At 38.5% G+C, this 19,192-nt stretch overlaps 1 protein-coding gene across 3 annotated transcripts in view; it reads left to right on the forward strand.

Annotated features, from left to right (window-relative positions):
* SRPK2 (SRSF protein kinase 2) overlaps window positions 1-19,192 on the forward strand; it is a 128,421-nt gene that overhangs the window by 68,991 nt on the left and 40,238 nt on the right. For all 3 annotated transcript variants that reach the window (XM_059847382.1, XM_059847384.1, XM_059847383.1), the window contains exon 3: window positions 18,439-18,590. In XM_059847382.1, the coding sequence (XP_059703365.1) occupies window positions 18,439-18,590 (152 nt within the window). The remainder of the gene's footprint in view (window positions 1-18,438; window positions 18,591-19,192) is intronic.

Here is a 19,192-nt window from a genome sequence, read left to right on the forward strand (position 1 = left end):
ATAGTTCCTAATTGTTATTCCGTCTCAGGTAGAAGAAGGAAGCAGACAGAAGAACTGTGATTTTATTATTGGCCATAGGCTAAATAAAACTACCCTGTTTCAAATACCTGTGGTTTTCAGGTAGATTGCTTGGAAATCTGGGGGTTTTAACAAGAGTTTTAGCAGTTTAGGCAGTCTGTTCATTTTTAGAATTGATCTTTTCCAGCAGCAAATTACTTCCCCCTAGTGAATTTCTTCCAGTGTCTTTCAAAGACATTGGTAATTTAAGTTAAAAAACCAGAATGTCTAGAGTATTGCCACCATTGTAGGGATTTCTCTTCAACCAATATCCATAAGCCTTTTTTTAGGCACTGAATCATATGCTCGGTTAGTTAGCCTTGCAGTACTGTTAGAAGCTGAGGAAAACAAAGTTTAGCAACTCATTTCATGCATGTTGCCACACCAATATTCTCTGCTTTATTTAAAAAAAAAAAAAGGCTTTATTAAAAAAACAAACTAACAAAAAAAAAGTGCTACTGATTCACTTGTTTCTGTCCTGGCTTCTCCAGCACTGGGAATGGAGGCAGGGCAGTCTGCAGGTGCCTTTCAGGTGATTAACTCAGTTTCCAGTGCATATATCAGTAGGAGAGTGCTGCAGTTTGAGCTCCCTCTGAGGTGTGGTCACATGTAGCACTAGGAGTGCATGCATCCTGCTTCTTATCTTCTCTAAAGAATAAAAAAAAAACAACCCAAATCTACCAGTAAGTAGAGCATGGGAAGTGACACTGCAACAAACAAGTTATGTTTTCCAAGATTTCTGCCTTTTCCTAAAGAACCATTCCTGTAGAGACATGCAGACTGACTGCTGCTTTTGAGTTTTAAAAGAAAATCTGTCCTAGGCCAGGTATAAGTTTACAATTAATAGGTAATCTAAAGAAAATTGAAAACTTTGCATTTCCCTCAAACCTGTTTTCAGATAATTTTCTGTTTCTTAGAGGACATCTGGAATAAAGTCTCACATTATGATTCCTAAGGTCCTCATCCCAGTATCTGTATGCCCTGAAATCATAGATTTGTTTTGTAGGAGCAAATAATACTGTTTATTTCACTGTGAATTCTGCATACGTTTTTCACTGCACATTGATTGTAGTGCGAATTATGGCCCTATATTTTTCAAACTGTAACAGCAGTTTTGCTTACATTGTTCCTGGCACCTGAGAATTCTCTCAACCTGAAGAAAATTTTGTTGCAAAATAGAACACATAGGGTTGTGGGTTTCAAGGAGCCTGTTTTGCAAATAAGTTTTTCATAGGCCCTTAACCAGCCTATACTTTTCAAAAGGAGAGAGGCAGTGCTTAATTTTTGTCTACTCCTGACGTTTTGTGAGGAAGATTGTGGTTTACTTTTGTGAGTGTAATGTACCACTTAACTGAATAATAAATACAATTACCAGAGATAAATGCCTCAAATAAATGGAGCAGAGGCTGAAGGGGCAAAACAATGTAGGGTTTTTTTGCTTCACAACTGAAGTAAAATCTTTGTACCTCCACACTCCTCCTGCTGGGATCTCTACTCTTGAGCCAAAAGCCTTTTTTTTAGGGAGGCTGTGGTACCTGCACTTCCAGTCACAGTTCAAAACCAGGCAAGAAAACATGAGCTGTCACATTTCTGATGTCTGTTTTCCTTTAATTGATCTAAACATTTAGCAGAGTCAGAAAATTTGCAGGAAATAAATGAATGTATCTTCCTGTTTATATCTTATGACTGTTTTCTGCTCTTGCTGGGCTGGGTCAGCTGCAGGCTCCGTGTGGAGAGGCTGCAGTGAGCAAAGCCTTGAAGATCAGATCAGCAGGGAAGTATTCCTTCACCTTTGTCCTAGCTTACATTGGTATTTTATTCTATGGATTAAAAAAAAAACAAAACCAAACACCAGATATCCATAGGTCTTAAAACCCACTTCATTATAACAGTTTTACTTCTGGGCATTGATTATTAAGCAATACATTTTGAAACTATTTCAAATACATGTGTTTGTGTGTTAGCACTTAAGGTAGTGTTGCACTTTTTCCAGAGGGATCTGACAGGAAAAAAAAATTTAAAGAAAGTCAGCAAACTTCCTGAGATTTATCATGAATTTAAAGTGCAAACTAGTATTTTATATTTAAAAAGCAATTTTCATTTAAGGATTCATTCCTATTCATTTAGTTGTTTTTATTACAGTGATCTTACCCTTTTGCCCAGTTGATCCTGAAATTCCTCACAGCAGTGACAAACATACATTGTTCATGTGCAGTGGAAAGTACACCTTTTGTGGAAGATGCTGCTGAATGCTCACACTGTGAACAAAGATCACTCTGGTACTGGAGTTCTCATTTGCATGAAGAGCAGCTGCTTTCAAACTAGAATTGGTTTATTATTCATTTTTATAGATCGTAGTGATTCATAAAGATTTTTTACTTTTTTATTTAATGACAGACATAGGTAAATAACAGGCATCTCTGAGAATAGCAGTCTGTACAGAAATAGCTGAAGGGAAAATTACTTTTTTATGTTATTGGATTAAGTTGCAGCTTGCTGCAATTTTGTAGGATCTTTATTTGGATATATTCCAATCACCTGAAAAATAATAAATAGCATTATAAAGTCGAGATTTCTTTGCGGTTGTAATAATGAAGTGAAATGAAAACATACTGCACTGCGAAACTTAATAAAATTTTCAATATATTGCCTTACTACAAGCACATGGAAGACTTCTACTAATTTATAAATTGAATGAAGAAACTGCTATCTTCTCTAGATTGCTAAGCCAAAAATCTGCTCTAAGCTTGGAGCTGTCTGGCCTACACTGATTTTTGACTTCTGCAAATAGCTAAGAATAAAACCCAAACTATTGATTTTAAAATTGTTCTCAATTATCTTTGCCCATTGTCACTAGGATATTTTTAGTGCAGCTGTTTTCAGAGAAGTATAGTTTTTCTGATCAAAACTTAATTTTGTGACATGTTTGGTTCATTCTGTTCATATTCTGGGAATGTAAACAGTTATCACTGGAATTTAAGCAACCCTATCTCTCAATTGTTACAATCTCCCCTTAATAAGGAAAATTTTTTTAATGAAGTTTATTCATTTACTAGTATAGCACTCATTCATTTGAAATTAAATGTTTTTTGCCAGTTACCTAGTGTGTAAATTTGCCCTTTTTTCTGCTGTTGTTGTGGACAATTGAGGCTACAACACTGATCTAGGTTTCTGAGTTGTAGTTTCTAGTCTCCTCACCTTTCTAAATTAGGTAGGTAAATTTATCTGCCTGTCATATGGCTTCAGAATTGCAATTATGAACACAATTATTTTCTAATTTAGTCTGTACTACCAGGCATTTCATGTTGGTACTTTCTTCCTGTCAATGACAATTATTTCATCACATCCATAGAAATTCAAGTTTAGAGATAACTATTTTGAAATTCCAGGTTATATTATAATATCTGTTTCTTTTAAGAGTACCTGAGTAGTATATTTGATTCAAATATAAAATTACTTTTAAGAATATGTCTTCTCTGCATTATTTAGCAAAGCATATGTTTTGTGGGACTGTCCAGTGTTAACTAAAGCAGAGCAGGAGTCTTTGTATATGGCTCTGGTAAATATCTTTAGTTTCAGGTCTTTTTACAGTTCTAGAATCTTATTTATTTAAAATTCATGAGATACATAATTATTTTAATGTAAAATGATATTTTAAAAGGAAATGTCATTTCCTTTTAGAGCTACTGATTAATCTACTTCTAATTAAAGATCTAATAACTCATACCGTAATCACACTCTCATTATGAAATAAATAGACAGTTCTGGGGAGTCACAGTTATATGAGCTAGTCATAGACCTAGGATGTTAGAAACAAATAAAAAACCAATCAAATCCTTGTTTTCCCAAAGACACAAAGAAACTTAGTTTGATTATATTATGTGATGGAAGTATGTGCATTTCTTCCCTTCCATATTGTTGGATCTTGGTCAAAGAAGCTACATCAGGCCCAATTCACTATACTCAATACCAGCCTTTTGGATGTCAAAATGGCAAGTGAAATTCAGCCTAACAAATGTCGAAGCAACGCCCGCTGAAAAATAATCGTAACTTCATGTAAAATAAAGGATCCCAAGGTATAAGAATCATTATTTAGTGAACTGCTGTTTAAATAGATGCTTCATAAAAGCATCAGCTTCGTGTTCAGTTGTGATAAAAAGAGGCAAATACATGGTTAGAAATTAAGGAGGAGACAGCATGGTAGAAAATGTCATTATACCAAAATATTCTCCCTCCACGCATTGCCTGTGGAATATTGTGTACAAAGAGTGCAGCATGACAGGGGTCAGGGAAGAGTGAAGGGTAGGATCTTGAATTGTAGAGCAGCTTTCCTGTGAGAAAAGACAAAATTGAGTAGGAATCTTCAAGGCTGACAAACAGATGGCAGAGGGTGTACAGTAGATGTCTCTGAAATTGTGTGCCAGGAAGAAGGTGACTGCAGAATGAATGTTTGCAGGCTTTCAGGACAGATTCAGAGGGTATCAGTGGAAGCTCTGAGATGGCAGATACAGAACAAACAGGAGGTGATGATCTTTTGGAAGAGGTGTAAGTATGCTCTGGAATTTCATGCTGTGCCATACGAGATGGATGTTAGAAGTTTCCATTTGCTCAGAGGGGAACTGGATAGATTTATGGAGTAAACATCAGGTGGGAGTTACTAAATACACAGGAATCCCATCTGGTGGCCTCTGAGCTGCCATTTTCTGGAAACCTGCTTACAGGAGGAAGGAGCCCTGTGTGCTTAGTTTGCTCTTACACTTTTCCTCTGACATCTGCATGGAGCTGTTTTTCTAAATATAGGTTATTGGTCTGTGTGGATCACTGAACTGACCTAGAATGGCCTTTCTCATATCATTGTGCTCAAGTTCCTGCATCTTCTCACTTTTATGGGATTTCTGCCCTCAAGATAATTCATTCCAGTTAATGTTTGCAACTTTAAAGCATTTTGTTTGGAAGCAAGGCTGTATAGCTGAGAAAGAGGGTAAGACTTGACTCTAGGAATAGATTTTGGGTATTGGCTTTATAATATAGGCAAGAACTAGCTACTTGAAGTAAAAATTACATTTCTGATTGTGCAGATCAAGGATTTGAGTCAGCTTTTGAGTCTTCCTCACGTTGTCTGCACATAAAGAATTCCTGTTGCCTCTGTTGACCACTCTAATATTTCTAGTTTGAAATTCTTCCAGACCAAAAAAAAAAAATTGCTTAAGACCAGTAGTTCTTTTCAAAACATGTTACCTTTGAAAAAGTGTTCTGAGAGAATCTAAGAGAGTTGAGGGAAATCAGACTTAGTTTTTTTCTTCTATGTGAAAGTCTCTTTACCACCCGTTTAAGTATGCTTGAAAGGTATTTTGTGTTATGCCATTTAACAGTAAGCTGCCTAACAAATTTTTTTTTTTATTGAAAATGTATTTTGGCCATCATTCAGTGGGTTGTTTGCTGTTTAGAAGTTGTGTCTCTTGATCTCATGCCTGGTGCTGAAAGCTGAGCACCATCATGGGTTGGTTGCCCATGAGAGACGGGGTAGAATCTCCATCCTTGGAGATATTCCAAGTAAGCCGTCTGGAGGTGGTTCTGGACAGCTGACTCTAGGTGGTTTGGCTGGAGTGGCAGGGATGTTGGACCAGATGATCTCCAGAGGTCCCTTCTATGACTGTGGGCATACACAGCTTGTATTCAGAGCAAAAAGCCAACGCCAACCCCCCCCCCCCCCCCCCCCCGAATTGTGGGGCAATGTTTTTACAGCAATATTTGTATAGGAAATTTTTTTAAGGGGTAGGAGGGCAAGAGAAGAAAGACATGCTATGGGATATACTGGAGGTTAGGTTGGCTTTCCTTTGTTTTAGATTATGTTATAAGAAATAGCCTTCATAGTCTCCTATTGTGCCTTTTTGAGAGTAAGGCTCTTCTAGGAATAAATTACCTTCTAGTTTTTTTTAACACATTATTTTATTTACTTACGAAGTGTGGAGCTTGTATGTCTTTTGAGTGAAAACAAGGAGAAAGAAATAAACTGAATTCCACATATGTGTGCATTTCCTATGCAATGCTTTTGAGGCTAGTAATAAAAATATACTTTGAATCAAAGTGTCTGATAGAAACAACCTGAGAATACTTAAAGCTGCTTCAGCCAGTCTAGAGGCCTCCAATGAAATCTAGATGTTGTAAATATGTTCTCTGTTGCATATTATATAAATATTACTTAAGCTCATTTCCTGCTTACATGGAACCTATGTTGGCAGTAGAAATCGGGTCCAGTTTCCATGGCAACACGGTGGCACTGGGAGAAAGGCTGATGCTGTGCTGTGGTTGGTATTTTTATGCAAGGGAAGAGATGCAGACCTACATTTTTAGACAGGAAATGTATTTCAAGGCACAAAAACATTAAGCAATTTTTATAAATTTGTTGGATAGGTAGATATGTCTAACAGTTGAAATTGAAACTTACTGTTTGCTGTTTGCAATAGAAAAATAATTGTTCATTTTATCTAATATTATAGAAAGCTGCTGTTAAATATATACACAGTTATAACTGATACATTTGCATCGAAATATCAGTATGTGTTTAGTGGGTAGCTGAGTCACTAACCCTGGAGGTGTTAAAATAGGTGTAAATGTGCCACTTAGGGACATGAATTAGTGGTGTACTTGACAGTGATGGGTTAATGGTTGGATTTGATGACCTTAAAGGTCTTTTCTGACCCCAATGATTCTATGATCTCTTTGCATTTCTGTATTCCTCCTACATGCAAAGTACTTGCTCCACCTCAGTGAAGTGGGATGTTCTGAGAAGTCAAACCTTCTGAGAAGATTAACCAAACTGGAAGCAGTATTCTTTAGAAGTGTGAAGGGCTCTGTTCATCCCTATGAATCATCATCTTTCTTTCCCAACCCTGGCACTATACAGTTAGTCTGTGTCTGATGTTGCCTAGCAACAATTCATCAAATGTCTAAAGGGAACTGATTTACCCTAGCTGGAACTCTTGTAGAAATCCAAGTAGATAAAATGTTCATGGAGGAATATTAGCCTTTTCCCATGTCTGGCACCCACACTATCAATCAGGATTAGCTCAAAGGCATTTTACAGCTGTCCAAGGCTTGGCTGCCTTGTCATGCTGATGATTTAAGGATGTCTCATTTTATAGTGGAATATCTCCATCCCATCCTGCAATCAGCCTGTGCTTCAGCTATCATGTTTTCAGAGGTTTAGCAAATCAAAACTCTCAGTGATAGCCTGTGTGCACAGTGGCACTGACTGCGTATACACATCTTGGTTCAGGAGGAGGAAACCAACTTTGCCTCTGCAGTAACCATAGGTACATAAGGGGAGATGATCCTTCTGTGTTTCCAGTTCTTAGCCTCATCTCCTGGAACACAGTGGTTCAACTCAGAGTTTTCTTCAGCTCTTTACCATTCATTATTACTGAGAGTCTGCATAGCTTGAAGAGTTCTCTGAGGCTTGTTACTGAGCCAGTGGCAGAGAAGACTTCAGCTGCCTTTGACACTGTCTCAGTGAAAGTCATGGCATTGGCACATCACAAACATATGTAATGTGTCATAGTTTTAGCACCAGTCAGATCAGAAGCTTTGTCACCACCATAACACCTTTACATTTTCAGCAGCAGTAAGCTTGCCACGTTCCTTGGACCTCAGTTTCTGCTTCTAAAATGTTAGGGGTTTGAAGTCATGCTATCACTGTTCTTTACTGCCATTAGAACTCAGCACCACAGTGTTTCTGATCTTTATTGGGCCATGCAAATTATCCTGGACGTTTGACTTTGGAGATGTGGAATAGGAAGGTTGTTCAGTTTTTCAGAGCTCTGTGTGGGATCAGGTGCAGCAGACACCATTGTCCTTCTATGACAAACCCTGAGATAAGGTTATCCCTGGAAAAGAATTGAACTGGAGGCTGTAGCCTCATGGAAATAATAGTTGCTGTCCTGTTGTAAACTGGGTCCAGAATTTACCTTGACAAGGTGAGATTGCTTTCCTAAGCTGTAGAGTTTACTGCCCTGGTAGAGGAAGCTTCAGTCACAGCGTTCTGGTAGTGAGACACAGGATATGGCAAGATCCCACTCTTGGAGACAGGTGCCTCTTGAATACTTACATCTTCTCTACAAGGGAGACAGTTCATCTGGGATATCACGACAGCTGGGATTCCTTGAGTGCTTTTCCACCATGGATGAGACTCTCTTGCTGTTGGAAATAGGAATATTCCAATAAGTGAGTCATCCAGCATCCATGCTGTGAGGTGAAGCATGCCAAGGCTGGGATGAGTCAGATGGTCTGATAACCCTTTTTCTCAGACTTGCTGACACAAAATAGATTCTGAAAATCTCAACAGGAATTGTCACAGTATTTAGTATGCAAAACTGCCTCATTCAAGCCAGCTGGACACTGCTCTGTAATACTGGGATGACTTTGCTAACTGTACTGAAATGGCTGCTTGCTTATTGAAGATCCAGTAGAATGAGACATCCTTCACTTGCAAGCTTTAAAGATAATGGAAAGCTCCAAAATTGCCTCTACAGCCCCCAGGACAAATGGTTGATGACAATAAGGGATGGAAGGGCATTTCCCTGGAAACATCTGGAACGACAAAGGACACATGGAGGAGTCTTAGAGAGTGAGAATGACAACCTCTTCGTTGAGGGAGTGTGATGGGGAGCACACTGAATGCAGTGGCTTTTGGAAAGAACATCTGCATTAAATAAATAAAATATGTCATGTTCTTTGAGGTTGTTGGGCGAGAGATCAACTTCAGTTTTGCATTAAGAAGTATGAAAAGTAAACTTCAAAAAAAATCAGAGATCTAGGCACGTAAAAAAGGAAACTTTTTAAGCCAAGGAGCTTAAGTAACTGCTTTCTTAAAGATCAGTTTATCAAAGTTATCCAAATAAGAAGTATTTTAATGTGTTTGAAGAGTAGTAACTGCTACTGCCTCTATGAAGACAAGAAGACAGAAAGCTTTAGTAAATGGTCATGAAGCCAAAACCAGCTGCTTGTTATTTATCTGTACTTGGGTAATAATGAATTTTTGTGAAAAACATCTGTGAGTTTTCAGTTTGCTTGCTTTTGACTGCAGCTGGACTCTGCAATCTTTTTGCTGCTTTTACTTATTTCTTTTAGGAAAATAAGTGCTTAAATTAACAGGAATGAGTGATATAAAGACATAAACTCAAAGCAGACATTTCATATATTGTACTTATGACCACATATACCCAAAATGGAAGAATATAATTGACTTGAACACTAGCAAAAAGTTTTTGCATTATAGACATCGTTGCAACTTATGTCTAATAGTTAAAATGTTTCAAGTTGCTTGTTTAGCTGCTTCTATCAGTTTTAAGGACCCTGCAATGAAAGCTGGGTACTTCCATAAATGCTAGTAGGAATTGTGAAGAGATTTATTAAAACTCTTGTTTTAGAGAGGAAATGCTACTGGGATTTGGAAGTTTGGGAGAGGAGTTGTGTGTTTTTTGAAGGATTGAGTGCAGTTCTTTATTTAGAAAGAAAATCTGTTAGTGAAAAGGAGTTGTGTTACTGTAAAGAGTTCATGTAAAATGCTTGTTCCGGCTTCTTGAAAGCAAGGTTAATGAGAAGTCTGGTATCAATAGAATTCCAAGCGGAGCATTCGAGATTTATCTCTGCAGCAAATATTTGTATTTGCAGCAGACAGAGAGGTTCTTCTAATTGCTGGCTTAGTCATGCAATCTTGTTCCTTCAGGCTCTGTTTTTTTCACCTGCCAGTTAAGTCCCTCGGTGTTTGTCCAATGCAAAATGCCTGTCTGCTTACCCTTTTGTCATTGCCTGAAGAATTGAGTTCCCGGACATAATCCAGAGCATGATGCATTTGCCCTTAATGGGATGAATGGGTCTTCTAAACATTAAGTAAATATGGACATGAAAAAATGCATTTTTGCACTGAGATGATCACATGAAGTCAGGATTACATTTTACCAGGGTGCTTTAGGGGTCAAGAAAAAACCAACCAACCAAAGGCGAGAGGTACTCTGCTGCTCAACTGAATTTGATATTAAGTGAAGGGTTACAATTTCACTATTCCTATGAAATCCTTTTTACTAAGCTGTTAAATGGGTAAAAAGGGGTGTGAAATACTGCATTTGTTGGTTTACTTAGCTCATTTTGCTTCATTTGTCTTCTGTTGTGTTCATGTTGTTACTAATGAATAAATGAATATATACTTCTTTGAAGGAGTTATTGTCTTGTAATAAAGACATAATCCTGTATTTTGTAATTTAGTTATGAATTCATATTCAGTCCATATTTAACCTCAAATGGTCAGTCACTTAAGTTGTTTTGGTGCCAAATCAAGTTCAATCTGCTAACTTCACCAGGGTCAGGGCTGTTGGGGAGCTGAGGGCGATTCTTACCCCTCTCCTTCAAAACATGTAAATTTGTTGCTAGTGGCAACTGTAGGATACTGAAGCAGCAACAGCATGTTTCCTGATTATATCTTATTAATAGAAAGACTAGAGACACTATAATTTAACATGCCAGAGAGAAAGGCAGAAATTAAAATACTACAGCATAACATGCCAGAATGAAAGTAAAAAATTAATTTCCATTTATACACTCATGAGTCATTCTGTTAAAAGTAATCCATCATGCGTTCATGGTGAGGGGAGAAAGAAGTCAAAATAGTGGCCATTGCTGTCACCATCTGCTAGTGCTCTCTGTCAGGTTGTTTTATTGGTCAGAAATGGAGGTTGCTGCACTGAGAGCAAGAAGCTTTGCAGCGTGAGAAGGGATTCTTGTTGCAAGAGGATTTGCAGAAGTTGAAGCTTCATGTGTGGTTTAGGAGACTAGCTTATTTTTTAACACATTTTTTATCATTGCATTGGAGTGATATTCCGTATCTGATGTACTTCAGGTGGAGGTTTTACTTTGATGTGTTGGGATGTATATATAAGAAACTGTATTCTCCATTGAACAGTACGTAATACATGGATTTATGACAGCCCTGTTTCTCCACTTTGGCTCTTTGGAATTTCTTATTTTTTTAGCCAAAAGCTCTTGTGGGACCACCTGATGAGACTTGGGTGTTGCCAGAGCAGTGGTGGGAGATTGAAACACAGTGTAATCACCCCCATGACTATGAAGTATAGCCCCTAGTGAGTGCAGGCAGCCACAGCAGGCAAATAGGGCATGGAAAGGCTCCTCTCCACAGACCCTCTTCCACTGTCAGAGTGTAAAAATTCAAGTACCTGCAACTCAGGAACCAGGCACCAGACCTTGACATCTGGGAGCTGCTGACAGAGGCAGTGGACAGATTCAGTAGTTGGTGAAGAAGAGCACGAAGAGGCACCCTCATCCCCAGCCTCAGACGTGAACACTTGCTCAGGGTTGGTCTGGTCATGCCTTGGAACTCATTCCCCGGTAGCTGCTGGAGTCACTGCATCAGCTGTGACCAGGATCTCCACCCAGACACCCCTGATGGTAGGTGTGACTCTTCAGGTCTCAGGTTGCCCAGTGCCTGATGTCTGTCTGTGAAGCTGGATCTGACAGTCAGCTCTTCTGCAGAAGGTGTTACTGATTTCTTCACTCACGTGATCAGTTACAGGCTTGAAGAAATGGCATGAAGTGAGCCAAGGAGGTTTAGGTTTGATATTGGGAAAAAGTTCTTCACCCAGATAGTTGCTGGGCACTGGAACCCCAGGGAACTGGTCACAGCACCAAGCCTGACAGAGTTAAGAAACATTTGGACAAAACTTTCAGGCACGCAGTGTGATTTCTGGAGCTGTCCTCTGAAGGACCAGGAGATGGATTTGATGATGCTGGTTGGTTGGTCCCTTCCAACTTAAAATATTCTATGATTTTAACATACTCTCAGCCTTTACAACACTTTACTGGTGACTAGAAATACAGATAAGGTACAAGCTGCTGATTATCTATTTATATATTTTCTTTTTGTGCTGCCAGGTGGGTCTTTGTTTTTTAATTAACTCTTGACTTTTTTTCCTTTGCAAGTCTGTAATGGATACTTGTCTGGAAAATACAACTCTGTGAGAAAAACAGTGTTTGAGGAAGAAAACATATTAGTTTTTTAGTCCAGTTAAGCTGGAGGCTTTCTGGGTAGATTTGGCTTCTGGTTTTCTGTCTTAAGAACATTTTAACAGACTCACATTTGTTTGAGAACAAAATTTCATTTGGGACTGACTTTCAGAGATTGAAACCAGTTACTTCTGAGAACATGGTGTAACTTTATCAGAGAAGGGCCATAAGAGCTGCCTCCTAAACTTAGCAGATTTGACTGCTTCATCCTGGATGAGATTTGATGTGATGGCAGGTTGGTACTGGGTCCCCTCAGCTGTGCCCTTGGCCGTGTGCCCTTCCTGTGATGCTGGGCTGGGGCGGTGGCGTGGTAAAGCTGCAGTACTTACTGCATGAAATGGCATTTGTTTATAATAGCTGTTGTTTGGAATGGAAGAAGGCAGCCTTCCTTGGCATTTCACTGGGACTTTGAGTGTGCATTCAAGCCCAAGGTGGCCTCCAAAAGACTAGTAAGCAAGATGGGAATGAAAAATTCATTCTGTGTTGCTGTTAGAGGTTACAAAAGCTACCATGTCTCAGCCTGTTCTCTCTGGGAGGGATTTTTACTGGTGCTTCTATTAATGTTTGATGGTAGGATGGTATCTTTGGAAGGAATGTTAACAGTCCCAGGAGGAATTATAATTTTGTTTGATAATGACCAGATGTAGAAACTGCTTCATGCTTGTGACATACCAGTGCTCTCTGTTTTTATGCATAAATTTTCTAGAATTGGAGATTATAGTACGGTTTTGTACTACAGTAAGAACACAAATAGTGCTTTTCACGTGCAGCAAAGCTGTCCCTGGAAGTTCACATCAACAATTTCTTGGAGTTAGTTAAAAACACATCTCCTTATGCCCTGTTTTCTTCAGGATTTGTAGACTTTGTTTCTGAAAACAGTAAGATGACCTCTGGCGTAATTAAAAAGAATGATTAAATTACAAATAATTTATCATTGCTATTACAATTTTAAAATATTCTGAATTATAATCCACTTAAAGTCTTACTTGAAACATGGAACATAATTTTGTTCCTTGAGTGATACCTTCAGAGTTCTTTTGATCTTATGTTTTTTGTTGTTTGTTTTATGTGTGTGAATTTATTTAGAAAGCCTCCATTTAGGGCTGCCTCCGGTTCAAAGAGCTCAGTGTTAGAAGGCACCTGTCTAATTAAGCTAAATTTGCATTTGAGAAAAAAGAGCAGGCAAGAATTCAGCTCATAAAGCAGACACCATTTGTACAAACGAGAAAGAGATCCAAATAGCTGAGACTTTCAGCAATTAATAACAGCTGTAAGAAATTTCTGTGTAGAGATTCAGACTTTTAACTCTACAGAGCCTTGAGAGCCTTGCCCAGGAGCATAAAAGCTTTTGCTTTTAGGAGCTGGAGAGATGGACCCACACTCAGTAGTAGATTTTGTAAAGCTTCTCTCTTAGGAGGCTTACAGTGTAATTCTGATGCTCACCCTCTCCCTTGCTTCCTCTTTTTTACCACTCCAGATTGAAATTCCCGGTAGAACCTCTGTGGACATGGCAAAAGGTTCATATAAACTAGAATATAGTTTATTCCATATTTTAGTCGATATATGAAGAAGTCATTTGACCTAATTTTAATTGCATTTTCTGTTAGCAAAAAATGTCTTTGGTTGTGTTCATCTGAAAATCTTAAAGGGGAGTTTTGTTTTTCCCTCAGATTGAGGTAGTTCTTAATCTGACAAATTTCTTTCTCCCGAGTTTTTTTCATTTGACACAGTCTGATTTCCTTCTGAAACAATGCTTTCCTAAAGGTAGGAGAATCAGGTGCAGGTTTTAGCCACTCTAAGGTAAAGCTTTGCTTACCTAAAAGTAGTCACCAGGAGTGCAGTACAGTGTTCATAGAGATTCCTGCTGTTGTATGCCTGTTCCCCATGGGAACAGGAGGTTTTCCTTGGGTAGTCTTCTTCTGTAGAACTCTTGCCTGCAAGAGATTCCTATCCATTACTTCATAATGAAACATATTTTTTTGTCTGTGAGGGTTTCAGATTAAGAAGCCTGAAGTCTCTTTTGGTTTTTAGTAATGGAAATCATTCATTAGTTGAGGAAAAGAAAGGAATGTCTGAAGATGGAGTGACTGCATGGGGACAGACCCAAGTGCTCCTACATTCCCTCTGGCCTGGAGCAGAGCCAGCAGCTCCTGGGCAGGAGTGCAGGGTTGTGCCCTGGTGTGCTGAATGCTGTTCCACATTCCAGGCTGCTGGGCTTCGGAGTCAAAGGAAGTCCTGGGTTAGTCATTAGTCAGTTTTTCTTCCATAAATTTTTTGAGCCCTATTTGAACTTAAAAAACTTCTTGTATCCATGATACCTAAGGGAAAAAAGTTCACCTTAGTTTTTACCATCATATTGCATAAATCTTTTTTTTTTTTTTCCTTTTTTTGAGTTTTCCATCAACTTGGCTCAGTGTGTGGGATGAGGCAATGGACAGCCATTGCCTATTTGCCTTCTTTGTATCTCTCTAGATTTTGTAGCACTCTGCTGTCTTGTTTTCTTGGCTGGAGAGTTCTGGTATGTTCAGATGCTTCCCATATGGAAGGCATTTTGTAATTTTAATCACTCTCACTGCTCTTGTTTTACCTTTTCTAGAACAGAAGAATAGCAAATGACCCCACAATATCAACAACAACAAAAAAATAAATGGAATTTTCTGGATTTCTCATAATATAATATTCTCAGCATTTTAAGGTTTGACTGTTAAGGAGATTGCTTTTACTGTTGTCTGTTACCCAGTGGGAGCATGGAGCAACATGTCCATGTGAGAGAACAGTAAAATTAAATTGTCAGAAATGTTATGTTTCATAACAGTGGGCAGTTGATTTTTTGTAAGATTCCATGCAGGGTTTTGACGCATTTTGCTCCAAGTTCACTGTAGAGGAGAAATACTTCAGCTTTTCTTTTGTGTTTTACTAAGTATTCCCTCTAAGAGCAGTTTAAAAATAGGATTTAATTGTATTTTGATTGGAATTTGCTGTAAATTTATTTTTGCCCATGGAAAAGGCAGTAAATAAAAGACAAAAAATGCTGGCTAGTGTTTGCTAATTGTTTTTAGTGTTTCTTTCAATACAATTATAAGGTTTGTCGTTGTAGCCTGTGGAGATGGTCAATTCTCTGCATATATGCTGACAAAATACTGAGAGTCTAGAAATGGTGTGTCATCTTCTTGTGCTAATTAAGTGTTTATGCTTGGATGGTGATGAACAGTCTAATAGTGGTAGACCACAGAGTACCAAGTGATTACTTCAGAAGAAAGAAAAACAAGTTTAATATTTATCTCTGCATGGATGTGTTACCTAATGCATATCATTACATAGCATTTTAGGAATAAGAAAATCTAATAACTTGAAATAATGGTTGTTGAATAGCTTTTTATGTTGTAATAGTGTTTGACGATTATATCTCTGAAAAGGAAACGGAGATTGTGTTTGTGACTCACAGGTTTCTAAATGGTTGGATTTTTTAATGCCAACAATATTTTAAAGTCTACTCAAAAGAAAAAATAATTTCCATTTAACAAGACTCTACTGGAAAAAGTGAGATCTAAGCTGAATAAACTGTATATTCATGCCCTAAATTGCAAATGAAAATGTTGAAGCATTCATCATAGCTTATCTTTGCAATTCAATAAAAGGCCATTCAGAAATAGCAAAACTGGTGTTCTCTCATTGATGTCCTTCCTAACACTGTGAAACTATGAATTGGCAGAAGAGCCAATTGCATTGGGAATGCCAGGATGAGTTACTCAACCTGTAGGCAGAATTTAAGCCATCAAGTGAAGTGTTGAAGACTTGATCTTTACATATATCCTGGAAAAGTAAAAGTGAAAAAACCAAAGAGCGATAGGAATCTCTTGCTAAGAATTCTAAACTAGAGGAAAAAATTGCCAGAAACGCAGAATTAGCAGTCAGACTGATGTAACTCAGTATGTTTCTTTCCTTCCCTCATCTTTCTGTACTAATATGTGATTGCTCCAGAAGATGCAAGCAAAGCTAAATGAATAAACCCAAGATCTTCCTCAGTTTAAAGCAGTGTTTTGTTATTTGCAGATAAAAATCACAAATGTCTCTGGAACAAAATACAGTAATATCTTTCCTTCCTTCTTGGTGTCCACAAATGACAGTAAGAAAACACTTCTGTATATAAAAATCAACTGGGATTGAAGACAGGAAAAATAACCCCTTTCAAACCAAAATCAAATGCAGTAGCTTGAGAAGGACTCAGAAGAGCCCTGTTTTCTTAACTTACTTCAATGAATTTTTGAACTTACACCAACACTGCATTTGCCTACCCTACCCTGGACTTGTCTATAGTTGTACCATTTCATGTGACCAGAATAGTAACATGGACATGTGGTCAGTACAAAGTAAGACGATGGCACTGTCCAAAATAGGGAGTCCAGGCACTGATGGATGTGCCTGTGTTCCTGCACCCTGCTTTCAGATACATGGATGAAGTACAGGCTGTTTCACTGTGCATTCTTCTTATTGCTTGTATAGTCACTTAGGCTGGAAAATACTTTTAGGCCCATCAAGTCCAACCATTAGTTTTTTATTTTTAGGTGTTCCTAGTTCTCGATTTGTGTATCCAAAATGGTCCTGTGCCCAGCAGATGAAGTTTCAGGGTTTGTAATGTGGGTCCTTTTGTGATGGCTTGTTGGGTTTAAGCTTCAGATCAGGTGTAGGAGCTGCCACTGTCACTGGGAGCTTGCTAACACCATGAAACCAGGCTGGTTCATGAAACCAGGAGGGTCAGTCATCTGTTTTGGAGTAGGATTCGCTGGACAGAGAATGTCCTGAACCTTCCATTTGCAGTTTACTTTCCTCTCAGTGTACCAGATAAAGACATCTGTTGGGAGCCAGAAATGAAAGAGAGAAGCAAACAACCAACATAATTTTAAGTAGGAACACCTGCAGATATTTTTATTTTTCATCCTACAAATGGATTCCTGCTTTCTCTTCTGCCTAGTTGCATGTGGTACTGATGTAAATTCATTTACTTCATGAGACTTCTCATAATAACTTAAATCATTGATAAATTAGTTCAAAATACCCCTTTTTAAATCTGACCATTTATTGTCTGAAGAATTTTTTTATCTGAAGGGGGTAGCAGGCAGATAAATTTAGTATGCAATGCAGCTTGCAGTGATGTCCTTTTAAGCAAAGGCGTAGTAGCAGCTGCTGTGCAGTGGCATTTCTGACCAGCCATGTTCTCTTTGACACCAAATGGTTTCTCTGTCTGTCCTGAACAATTGCAGTGTGTTAAAAGGAAAAGGAATTATGAGGAAGATGACTTAGAAGTGGGATAAACATAAGTTCAGTTTTTACTCATGATGAAGTATTCGGATCTTAATTCTAGGTGCTGAAATATCAACCAATTACGGATATTATGGTTTTTTATTACAAAATACTGTTAATATGGTGTTTTTAAGATGTGGTTGATTTGAAGTAGATGTAAGTTACAGCAGCTTTTGATGGCACAGATGCTTAAGTTACTTTGCAAATGCATTTGGAAAATATATACTTTTTATTTGCAAGAGGTATGAATAGAAAAAGTAACAGCATCAAGCTGTTTGGGGAAGGCTTTCCTAATTATATGACAGAGAGGTCATATCATTTCAACCCTGGACTTAAGTCTGTGGAAAATCCTCAGTTTTGAAATGTGAGTAATTTGTAGTAAGCAAGTACATCTTTCTTTGGAACAGGATATAAAATATATTTCATTTTGGTTGTTTTTTTTAAAAAATAGGAGCTGCTAGACAAAAAAAAAAATCTTGCCTAGTGGTGTCAAATTTTGGTGATATTGTTTTGGTTTTTTTTTTTTAATTAATTAGTGCAAATTTAAGCATATGATACACCCTGGGATGAGCATCGTACACTACCTAGGAAGAAGAGGTTTTTTTCCTCTTACTTTCTAGTAGATGCTTTCAGTATTTTGTATCTGATACAGCTTTCCATAGTGTTGGCAGCAGCTACAGATGAGAAGTGCATTGAGGTTCGGGTCAGTTTCTTTAGAAGATTGTTTGTTGATGGGTCTAAGGTCTCATTTGCTTGTCGGGAATTTCAAAAGCTCGTCTGTATCTGATTCTGCACTTTATGAGTCTTTTGCAAGCTCTTTGCCGTGAGACCCGCTCTTGGTTTGGCCAGGCTCCTCTCTGTGCGTGCCTCCCCAGTGTCCCCAAGGGGATGTGACAGGTGACCGTGAGAACGCGAGGCGCTGCTCTGGTTTTTCATCGCCCCTGGAGGGCCGGGCACCCCAGTGCGGTGGCTCTTTGCTAAGTGTGCTCTCTGTGCCATTTGCAGGCCAGAGCCTCAGCAGAAAGCTCCCTCTGCACCGCCGCCTCCGCCGCCGCCCCCGCCGCCGCCCCTGCCGGAGCCCGCCCCGCCTGAGCCCGAGGAGGAGATTCTGGGCTCCGACGATGAGGAGCAGGAGGATCCCGCAGATTACTGTAAAGGTGAGTGCAGGTCACCACTGTCATGCCAGTCTAAGTTCTGGTTCTTGAGGGATTTTTAAAGAGCTGATCTTTAATTATGGAATTTACAAGAATTAGGAACAGCTCATCATTTCAGGTCCTGAAACAATTGTGCATCAGGACCTGAAATGATGAGCTGTTCCTAATTCATTATTGTCCTCAGCATTGCTTTTTCACTTAGCCATAGCTTGTTGATACATTTTTCAGTAGATACACAAGTATGGCATCCCTGTATTCTTCCTGATGTCCCGATTATAAGAATAGAGAATAAACTTCCCTTGATTCATGTGAGTTGTAAGAGAAACAAAAACACCCAAACCAAGACAAACAACTCTTCTTGCGCTCCAAATTGTTCTAAAATGCTTTGGTGCCTTTAAGAGCATTACGTAAATTTGGATTTTTAAACTGTATCCTTTATTTTTCCTTTCTTCTCTCACTTGCACTAGCCTCTGATGTTACATGCTTCTTTTCCACGTGGTGTATTTCACAGCTCTCAGCATTGTCTGAGGCTCTCTACATCCTCATTTCAACTCAATTTCCTTAATTTTTGTATTGGTTATGTTCAGGTTTTAAATATGATTAAA

This window comes from Haemorhous mexicanus, chromosome 5 (assembly GCF_027477595.1).
Source record: "Haemorhous mexicanus isolate bHaeMex1 chromosome 5, bHaeMex1.pri, whole genome shotgun sequence".
Classification (NCBI taxonomy): Eukaryota; Metazoa; Chordata; class Aves; order Passeriformes; family Fringillidae; genus Haemorhous; species Haemorhous mexicanus.